The sequence below is a fragment of the Podarcis cretensis genome, assembly GCF_951804945.1.
Source record: "Podarcis cretensis genome assembly, chromosome: 14".
NCBI lineage: Eukaryota > Metazoa > Chordata > Lepidosauria > Squamata > Lacertidae > Podarcis > Podarcis cretensis.
In genome coordinates, this window is record NC_137183.1 from 55,422,326 (window position 1) to 55,432,328 (window position 10,003).

Here is a 10,003-nt window from a genome sequence, read left to right on the forward strand (position 1 = left end):
GTACATTGCAACCCATGTCTAGGTTTATTAATAATATTTAAATATACTCAAATTATCACAAGAGGAACCTGCCACTTTTCTTCTGGTAGTGGCAAGATTGCCTGTAGCATGAGACTAGAAAGGAATCTCACCTGTAGATCACACAGTGGAAGCAGAATGTAGAGACAACTGCTTTATCTGAGAAGCTAAGAGAATACATGCCCTGAATCGATGCTTCGGATATGGGTGGTTTTGTTGAAATATGGCACATTTTTTATAAAACATTCAATTGAGCTTCTCTGACGACTGGCGCCCACAAACTACGTGTATGGATTTATGGGAGAATTTGACACTATAATAGTCTTCTGCTCTGGGGGAGGGGGTGGGTGGGGAGAAACCCTTTTGATAATATTTGTGTTTATATTCTTTTCTTGAAAATGAATAAAATGCTTTAAAAACCAAACGTGTTTACCTCACCCCCCCTTGCTTTTCCCTTCGGGGTGGGGTTTGGATGGTCGCCCCTGCCCCCACCCCATGGAGGTGGGGAAAGGGGAGCGGGGCCCCTCTCCTCTTGCGCCAAAGCTCAAACTGGCCTTTGCACCTTCTTGGGGCAATGGGAAAGGCGGCGGCATCAGCATTCGGCCACAACTGGCATTTGGTCCCCATCATCCTCCTTGAGCTGCTGCTTCCTAGGGGGGGGGGTCCTGCAACCCACGCACAAAGTCCCCCCCCCTGCCCTGGAATTGGAGAAGTAGTTGACACCCAGGGTCGGCCTCCTTATCTGTGTCGTCCCCGTCCCGCCCCCCCCCCAAGGCCTGCTGCTGCTGCTCCTCCCTGAGCGGTTGTGCCTGTTGCTGCCTGGGTGGGGTCCTTCTGCCTGCTGTTGGGTGCAGATAGGGAAGGAGGCAGCGGCCCCCCCTTGCCACGTGCCTTTCCCCATTGCTCTGGTCATCGTGATCTCGGGGGACGAGCCTGAGGCGCCCCCCTGCCTGCGCGGAGACCTCTCCCTGCGCCCTTCGCGGCCTGCGGATGTTTGGGGGGGGGGCTGGCCTCCCCATCATTGAGTGGAAGCAAAGAACACCTAGGACGGGGGTGGTTTGAGCAGCCTCCCTTTCATGGGCGTAGCCAAGAGGGGGCAGCTCCCCTAAATCAATAGAAATCGACATAAATGCATAGCTAACGTAGGTTCTGCCCCCCTTAACAAAAGGCCTACCCCCCCCCCAACAAAAATGCCATTCCCCCTTTACTGCAGTTCCGGCATTGCAGCGGGCTGGGCTTTATGACCTTTGGAGGGCCCTCCAGTTCTGCGATTCTATGCTGTTCTCTCTCAGCACAGGAGTGCAGAGGGGAAAGCCGCAGACTTGCCGGTCCCTCCACTTCCCCGAGGTACGAAAAGGCTTGATGGTGAATAAACTCATTTATTACCCAGACTTAACCATCCGGTCCCGGGACAATGTGACATTCCCTACGGACAACCTCGAGGGGAGCGCCGTCGAGGGCTCCTCCGAAGCCCGTCCAGCCCCCCCCCCCAGCCGCCCCCCAGAGAGAGGTGAGGGCTCAGCGCTGCAGTTTAAATAGCCCAAAGCTTTATTAGGAGGGAGAAGACGGGGAGGGCGCCCGGGCGAGGCCGTCCTGCCCTGCCTAGCGGTGGCGGGAGGTCAGGACGCGGGCGACGCTGCCCAGGAATTTGTCCACGGAAAGGAGGAGCGCCGGGTCGAGGGAGCCGCGGCTGTGGGCACCGACGGTCACCAGGATGCAGTGGTTAAGGCACTGTGGGAGAGAGGAGAGCGCCAGCGTTAGAGAGAGAGAGCAGGACCCTGGGCCGCCCGACGGGGAGGGCAGCGGGAGGCCGGGGCAGCCTCGGGGAGCGCGACTCACCTCGAAGCTGCTGGGCGACACCCGCAGCTGGAAGGCGTGCAGCTCGCTGAGATGGCCGAGGGCGCCGGGCAGGTCGTCCAGGTTCTCGACGGCGCAGCTGAGCGCGTCCACCACCTTCTTGCCCAGCGCCTTCAGCTGGGCCGAGTCCGGAGAGAGGTCGAGGTGATGGAAGTAGGTCTTGGTGGTGGGGTGCGCCGCCATCAGCCTGCGGGACCAGGACAGGATCAGGCCAGCGGCCTCGCCCTCGGGGTTCCAGCCTCCACCCACGGACGGCAGACCTGGGGAGGGTCCCGGAGCCGGCGGGGAGGACTTACCTGGTGAGCACCTCGACGCCCACGGCTTCGGCGTGTCTGCTCACGGGGACCCAGATGGCCCTCACGCGCTGCTTGTCTTCCTCGGTCAGCCCCATCTTGGCAGTGGGGCGTCCTGGGCGCCGCGCGGGCAGCCAGGCAGCCTTTAATCGGCGCTGCGCAGGGGGCCTCCGACCCGGAGGTCCCGCCCTTCACAGCTGCGTCTGGGCGCCGCAAGGAGAGGCCTTGCGTGGGCACCACTAGCTGGCTGAAGGCCAGCAACGCGCAAGAGGCCCGGTGGGGACGTGCGTGGCGCCTGGCTCAGTTTCTTTCCCTGTTTTCGAGCGCTTAGAACTCAGCCCCCCCCCCTCCACCCCCAGGTCGGTGGCGCTCCAGGCGGCTAAGGCTCAAAGGGAGATGCATCAGACGGCCAACTCAGGTGGACTCACAGACCACCGTCGAGGCCACTTGGAGCCCGCGGGCGCCTGCTTCTCTCCAATGGGTTTTGGGGACCTTCTCCGGAGGGTAGTCGCTTACGGGGGCTCTTGGGTATGCCTCTGCCGCCCCCGTCAGCCTAGAAACTCTCCGGGTGACCCGGGCCAGTCACAGTCCACCCAATCCGCTTTGAAAGCCTTCCAAGTTGGTGGTCGTCACTGCCTCTTGTGGGAGAGAGTTCCATGTGCTGCATGAAGGACTTCCTTTTCTGTGTCCTGAATCTTCCTGCATTCAGCTTCGTTTGGTGTCCACAAGTTCTAGATTAGTGTGATAACACAGAGAGAGAAACGATTCTCTACCCGTTTTCTTCATGCCATGCGTAATTTTATAGACTTCTATCATGTCACCTCTCCCTCGTATTTCCTGTAAAGAGGGGTCCCCAGACCCCAGCGTAACCCACCCAGAGGGTCCGTGGAACAACTGTTCAGCACGTCCCGTTTTTGGGGGGTCGTGGTCTCCCGCAAGAGCACAGCGCCCCAAATGCACGCTCCCGCCCCTGCCCCCCCCCCGCTGCTTCCCTCCACTGATACCGTAAAGCTTCGCAGGGCGCCATCCCCGAGTTACCGCCGCCCTCTCCGAGTCTCTTCCGCAGGTGCCTTCAGCCAGGCTCCCACGACCAAGCACCTTGGATCACTCTTCCGTGGAGAAGGGGACAAATATCCTGCAAGGGGTCCCCTTCTTTTAAATGCTGCGTTAGTTTAACCCAGGAATTCTGCTGCCACTCACTGTTCTGCATTCTCACGGACGCTTTTTGCACCCACTGTGTTGCCCATAGGCATGCACGGAAAGAGTGTGCGTGTGGATAGGAATGCAGGGGCATGCAACCCACCCTGGACGCCTGTCATAACCGCTGCTGTGTTGGTGAAGGGCGTGGGGGACACACGTTGGTTTAAGTCCGCGGCAAAGGCCTCAACTTCCAGGAAAGTCTTGAGGCCTCGGCTCCTCGGCACGTGGTGACTCTTCATTTGAGCTCTTCCTTGCCCGCCTTGCTCCGTAGATTATTTCCGGGAAACCCCGCCCCCCTTCCTTAAACCAGCTTTTTATTTCAAGTATAAAACTGGAATGATTAGAGGCTTCGTGTTTTGTTTTTGTTTTTTTTTTTCAATTTTTTTATTGATTTTCCAAATTTATAACAAATAGAAAAAGAACATCAAATATACAAACAAAGAAACATTTATCTTAACTGTAATAATTCCACTTTTGTTAACCTTGTTAGGTGACTTCCTCAAATCCCTCTGGCTGAGTTTCCATATAAATTATTGTAGCAGTTTTCCAAAACTATTTGCACATAAAATTTACTTAGTCAAATTAACATCTATCTTCCTTTTCATTTAAACTTTAAACATATTATTCTATAACATCACATATTTAAATCCTAGGCCTATCTTATATTCACAAGTAATTTTATTTAAATTGAAATATACATTTATTAAGAAACCAGAAGCCTTTCTACTTGGAATAATAGGTCTAGAATAGGTCTGTGTATCTGAAGAAGTGTGCATGCACACGAAAGCTCATACCTAGAACTAACTTAGTTGGTCTTTAAGGTGCTACTGGAAGGAATTTTTTTTCTTTTATTTTGTTTTGACTATGGCAGACCAACACGGCTACCTATCTGTAACTAGGTCTAGAATTGCCCAAGAAAGAAGTCAGATTGTTTTTGTATGCCACAACCGCAGCCAGAATTTTACTGGCCAAAAATTGGAAAGCACAAGAAGTACCAACAGTGGAGGAATGGCAGATGAAGATGATGGACTTTTGGGGGCTAGCTGACCTGACCGGAAGAGTCCGGCGGCCAAAAGGAGGAGGACTACCAAGAGGAATAGAATAAATTTAAAGATTATTTAGCCAAATATGTTAGAGGCTTCGTGTTGGTTGCTGTGCTGCTGTTTGTGTTCCTTGAGACCCACCCGAAGAAATCTGGTCCCAGTACTTTGCTGTGCCGGATACCAAATACTGCACAACGAAGGACATCTGTTTAATACCCATCTTGCCAAACTTCCAACAAAGTGAGAGTGCCCCCCCCCCACAAAGGGATGTCCCAGACAGTTGATAGGTATGCGTCAGGGACCGTCTGGGTGGGTGACGTGGACCACCAACTGGGAACCCCTGGTCTACAGTATTCCAAGTGTGGTCGTACCAGAGATTTGTGGAATGGCATTTTGATGATAGCCACAGTTTTAAATTCCAATGCCTTTCCTAAGTTTGCTCGGGAGTCCTCGGAGAGCTACCTCGCGGGGAGGCCAAGGACAAAATGTCCGCATTCAGCTAGACTGACTGCTACCCTTCTCTGCCGCCCCCGCCGCCGGCTGGTTTGCTGCGCAAAGGAAAGACCCATTTGACTTGGTTTGGTTCGGGCCGGAGCCCCGCGGGGGCGGACGAGGACCTCATCCTGGCTTTTTGGAAGGCACCATCCCTCCCCTTTCCTCGTGCGCCTCCGCCACGCGCGGTTCTAGGGAAAGAACAATGGCCGAAAAGGGGGTGTCACGACTAGCAAATGAGGCATGTCATCGCCCAGGGAGAGCCCGACGTAGATGCCCGGCAAGGCCTGTCTGGGGGGAGGCAGCGGGAATTGCGCGGAGGCTGTTCGTGCGCTCCCTCTCGCATTCTAGCATTAGCCGTAAGAGGCGATAACGCGGGGAGAAGCCGCAGCGCCGACGGGCGGAGGCCGAGGGAGAGGCCCCAGGCGGGGCGGGGCGCCCTCAATAAAAGGGCCGCGCGCGCTCCGACGGCACCCGAGACTTTGAGCTGCCAAGATGGTGTTGACCGACGACGACAAGAGCCACGTGAAGCATGTTTGGAGCGAGATCCAGTCCCACGCCGGGGACATCGGCGCCGAGGCCATCACCAGGTAAGTCCGCCCCGTCGGGCAGGGACCCTCTCCCGGGGACGAGGCCGCGGGCCGGGTGGGACTCGGACCCTCGTCTTCCTGCTCCTCTCCTCCTCCTCTTCCCGCAGGATGTTCGCAGCGCACCCCACCACTAAGACCTACTTCGCGCACATGGACGTGAGCCCCGGCTCTGCGGACATCAAGGCGCACGGCAAGAAGGTCGCGGCCGCCATCGGCGAGGCCGTGGCGCACATCGACAACATCGCCGGCGCCCTCGACAAGCTCAGCGACCTGCACGCCCAGAAGATGCGCGTGGACCCCGTCAACTTCGCGGTGAGTCTCTCTCTCCTCCCCGTCGGGGCTCCGGGGCGGGTGGGATCCCTGCTTCGCTCCGTCCGGGGCCCCGTCTAACGCTCCCCCTCTCCCGCAGCTGCTGAGCCACTGCTTCCTGGTGGCCATCGCCGCCCACCACCAGGGGCTCCTCAAGGCCAGCACCCTCGTCTCCATGGACAAGTTCCTGGGCCGCGTCGGCACCGTGCTGACCTGCAAGTACCGCTAGGCCCCACGAAGCCCAAGCCCGCCGCAGAGGAGCCGCCTCGACGCCGCCCTGCGACCCCCAAAGCCCACAATAAACCTGCTCTTGACTCTCCCTGATCTCTCGCGTCTTCTTGGGCTGAACTGGGGGCGGGAGGGAAGAAGGTCGAGGGGGACCCCGGGGGCCTGGACGGCTCTGGCGAGGGAGACCCCGTCCCGCGGGATAGCCCCTAACTTGGCGCTCCTTGAACCCGGGGCAGTTGGACCGAGTCGCCTGCTAGGTGGGGGCCCTGAAAGAGCGCAGGCACGCGTGGGGCGCAGAGTCAGCCCCAGAAGGGCTCCGTCTCCTTGGGGGTCTTCCTTCCAGGTCCCTTCGGGGGACTTGTGGAGTGGGGCTCCCCAGGCCTTTGCGCCCCTGGCTGGACTGACTGGGATGAAGCAGACGACCTATTCGGAAGGGCCGGTCTCGGGGTTGTGCTCGCAGAAGGGCCCCGCCCGGCTCCGTCCAGCCCGAAAGCCCCGCGAGCCACAGCTGCCAGCCCGTGTAGGCAATAGGGCCCGGGTTGGATGCAATAGAAGGCAGCTTCCTAGGATCCTGCGCTCAAGGGCAGAGGCAGCCCCCTCCCCACAGCCAAGGCCGGGGGGGCAGTGCCAGGGTCCCCTCCACACCCGCACTGAGAGGGCACGGGAAGAGGCCCCCAAGCAGGAGCCCTGCCTGGGAGGGGGCGACTCGGGCTCTGGAACCACCGCCAGTTCCTGAGATCAGAGGACCCACCAGAGCGATGGGAAGGGCGCATGGCAAGGGGGGGCGCCCTCCCTCCCCCGCTATCTGCTCACAGCAGCCAGGAGAAGGAGGCACCCCAGGGCGGGTCGGGAGGTCTGGGGAGCAGATAAGCAGACACACAGGGTGCCAACATCTACCCCAACTCCAGGAGGCCTGCGGGGGGGGGGGCGGTTAGGCCTCTGCTATCTCTACCTTGGCTGTGACGCCCCCCTCGCTCCATGTAGTGCGGCCTCCTACCTAAGGGAGCCGCGGGATTTTCCACGCATTTTCCACCAGAGGTAGCGGCGGACACCGGGGGGGGGGCGTTGAAAGAGTAGACACCTTCACGGAGGCTAAGAAGACTATCCAAAGCCACTAGCAGCAGCAGCTGCTGTTTCCAACCTCCGGTGTCATAGAACCATAAAGAGCCCCCAGGGGTCATCTAGTCCAACCCCGTGGCATGCAGGTGTCCGGGGCAGGACGCCTCTGAAGAGCAGTTGCTGCGGAGCCCCCCTGGGGAGAGCACTGCTCTGGCTTCCAGATCCTGCAAGCGGATCCTTTTTCCCTGGAGAGGAATCTGGCTGTGGGAGCAGAGGCGGGACCCCTTCTTTAGCCGCTTCCAAGGCTGCCCCGGCCAGACTCCTCTCTCTGGCAGGGCCTGGAGACCCACCGAGGGAGGTGTTTTGCGCGGGGGCGCCTGTAGCATCCATTTTGCTCTAATCGGCCCAAACCTAGTAGTAATTGTGATTGCCGCGTTCCTTTATTTTGCAGAACTCCTCTAGCACCAAAAAGAAGCAATAAATACTGCCTCGTGAGGGTGCAAGCAAGCAGCAAAGGGTGGGATTGAGGTGGGCGGCCGGGGGGGGCGGCAGAGGAGGAATGAGTCACCTTCCTGGCGTCATCTGTGTGCCAATATTGTTGCAAAGGCCGGGGGTCTCCTCTTCTCTCTGCCGAGCTGGGGCAAGTGTCCAGCGGGGTCCAGGGCTTGCGCTCCTCTGGGGAAATGGCGCGAGGTGGAGACCGACCGTCGCAGGTTTCAGATTAGCGGTCTATCCACTTCTTCACACTTTCAGTCTGCATGAAGGGGGTCCAGATCTTACAGCGCGGTCATCTCAAGCGGGGTTTGTTCCTCGCAGCAGCAGTGCAGCCGGCGAGTCCAAGGCACCTCTCCTAATTCTGAGCCTCCGTTATTCGGTTGCATCCTCACGGCTAGTTCTTTCGATGCTTTGAAGTACTGATAATTAACACCCCCCCCCCCCAGGAGTCACCTAACAAAGGAGTTCCCCTGACTTCATCAACACTTAACCAGGACATTTACATAGGCTTAATTAACTCTTCGCATGCTAATTGCTGATGCTCAGAAGCAGGTACACACATTCCAACACACACGGATCTTGGTTATATTCTCAAAATCTGACACACAGTCTTCACACATGAACACTAATTAAAATACCTCAACCCCCTTGCATGATTTATTTGTTAAGAGAGAAACATATAAAGGAGAAAAGTGACCCGAGTCTGCCTGAGCATCTTGGGATATCATTATTGTTCTGGAAGGTTATGCTATCTAGTCTTAAAAGCGTCTCCAGATGAGCTGCACGCGGATGGCAATATGACTCCGCTGAAAAAGGCATTTGCTTTCTCACACAACGGGAGGGGAGGGGGAGAAGGATAATTAATGAATAAAATATACGCTCCTACGCATCTTAAATCCATCAACACTCTTCATCGAGAGACAGCTGTAGAGGCGACGTGGGGCGTGTGATGCAGGGGCGGTGCAGGATCTGGCCTCCACGAAGCTGTGCCACTGTAATTGCTGCCACCATGGCAACAGCAGTGGGCGGGGGGAGATGCAGCCCACGGAGGCTGGATCTACTGCCCCGGTGGATCTTGCTGCCCAAAGTGGTCACTTCGCTTTGCCATCTGGGTTTTCTCCCAACCCCGCCCTGCCCTCACCCCGTTGCAAGCCCACCCCGCACCCCCGGGCAGGAGCCTGGCTGCCCAGCACGGAAAAGAGGGGGCCCACTGAGCTTGGCAGGGGCCACCTCGGAGCTTCTGCCTGCAGTGGTGAAACGAAGGGCGCTTAGCCAGGAATTTTGTCCGGAGCGAAGCCTCCAGAGGGCGCCACTGAGGCTCTTAGCCCCTCAATCGTTTGACTGCCTGGGCTTCTCCATCGCCCCCTCCTCTCTTTCCCAGGCCCCCTCCCCTGAAGCCCCCAATCCCTCCTGGCAGTGGCTCCCCTGCTGAGGGTTTTCTCAGCGGCGCCTCAGTCGAACCTGCTCTCAGTTGCGCAGCGAAGCCCCCTCCAGGCTCCCTCCAGAGCATCGGCGTGGGGGTGTCTCGCTCAGGAGTCCCTAAGCTGTGGAAGGGAGATGCAGGAGGTCAAGCCAAGTATGAGGGAGATGCCTCAGTTTCCCTTTTGCTGTGGCCCTGCCCCACGGGACCCCGGTTTTGTTTCAGGCCACCCCTGCTCGGTTCCATAAACTCCTCCCCAGCGCCCCATACCAAACCCTATAAAAAGCATGACTCAGAACGGCGGTTTGTACGACCTACTAAAGAAAATAGGACACAAGGAAATAATACACAAGGAAATAAAATTCAAAACAGCAACAATTAATTGCACATTCATTTGGGACCCAATTAAAACAATTTAATTCATTCAATAAAATTGATTAACTTGATCCAGTGATACCAGCTTTAAAATTATAATGCTATAAGGTGCTATACCTTATATCTCCTAATGCTGTAAAAATGCATACTTAAAAAAAACAACCCACTTGTTGTTAACAAGTAATATTAATGTGGGCCGAATGAGGCAACTGTTAGGTGGATTTATTTGTAGCTGGAATCCAAAGACTGCTCGCTAATGGTTCCTCATCATCCTGGGGGAAAGTGAGAAGGGGGGGGGGCGTAGGGTTCTGTCCTGGCCCCTTGTTCAGCATCTCTATAAATGACTTGGACGAAGGAATTGAGAGGGTGCAATGTGCAGATGACACCAAACTGGGAGGGGCACCTAATGCTGCGGGAAAACCGACCTTCACAGAAGAACTGGGCCCCCACGAACACAATGAGTTTCCATAGGGACAAATGTCAGGTCCCGCACTTAGGCAGGAAGAACCAGCTGCGCGAACCAAAGATGAGCGGGATCCTGGCCGATTTGCTGTCTCCAGCCCCGAAGGCAGAGCCGAGCCAGACTGGCTATTAGCCATCAATCGCCCTGTCCTCCTCCATGAC

At 56.9% G+C, this 10,003-nt stretch overlaps 2 protein-coding genes across 2 annotated transcripts; one reads left to right on the forward strand and one right to left on the reverse strand.

Annotated features, from left to right (window-relative positions):
- Window positions 1-1,543: 1,543 nt before the first annotated feature.
- Window positions 1,544-2,371, reverse strand: LOC307202581 (hemoglobin subunit alpha-like). Its single transcript, XM_079952679.1, has 3 exons — window positions 2,172-2,371; window positions 1,858-2,062; window positions 1,544-1,749 (listed from the first exon to the last, which is right to left on the reverse strand). Exons 1-3 carry the CDS (start codon window positions 2,264-2,266, stop codon window positions 1,621-1,623), a joined length of 429 nt encoding a protein of 142 aa, XP_079808805.1. The 5' UTR covers window positions 2,267-2,371; the 3' UTR covers window positions 1,544-1,620.
- A 2,980-nt stretch (window positions 2,372-5,351) lies between these two features.
- Window positions 5,352-6,121, forward strand: LOC307203083 (hemoglobin subunit alpha-A-like). The gene is made up of 3 exons (XM_079953580.1): window positions 5,352-5,493; window positions 5,601-5,805; window positions 5,903-6,121. The coding sequence occupies exons 1-3, from the start codon at window positions 5,399-5,401 to the stop codon at window positions 6,029-6,031; spliced, it is 429 nt and encodes a 142-aa protein (XP_079809706.1). The 5' UTR covers window positions 5,352-5,398; the 3' UTR covers window positions 6,032-6,121.
- Window positions 6,122-10,003: the final 3,882 nt, after the last annotated feature.

What these genes read in the sequence shown, in the direction of transcription:
- LOC307203083 (XM_079953580.1), top strand. Translation starts at nt 5,399, where the DNA reads ATGGTGTTGACCGACGACGACAAGAGCCACGTGAAGCATGTTTGGAGC. An exon ending in GGCGCCGAGGCCATCACCAG is followed by an intron (nt 5,494 to 5,600) that starts GTAAGTCCGCCC and finishes CTCTTCCCGCAG; the next exon opens with GATGTTCGCAGCGCACCCCA. An exon ending in TGGACCCCGTCAACTTCGCG is followed by an intron (nt 5,806 to 5,902) that starts GTGAGTCTCTCT and finishes CCTCTCCCGCAG; the next exon opens with CTGCTGAGCCACTGCTTCCT.
- LOC307202581 (XM_079952679.1), bottom strand. Translation starts at nt 2,266, where the DNA reads ATGGGGCTGACCGAGGAAGACAAGCAGCGCGTGAGGGCCATCTGGGTC. An exon ending in GGCGTCGAGGTGCTCACCAG is followed by an intron (nt 2,063 to 2,171) that starts GTAAGTCCTCCC and finishes CTGGTCCCGCAG; the next exon opens with GCTGATGGCGGCGCACCCCA. An exon ending in TGTCGCCCAGCAGCTTCGAG is followed by an intron (nt 1,750 to 1,857) that starts GTGAGTCGCGCT and finishes TCTCTCCCACAG; the next exon opens with TGCCTTAACCACTGCATCCT.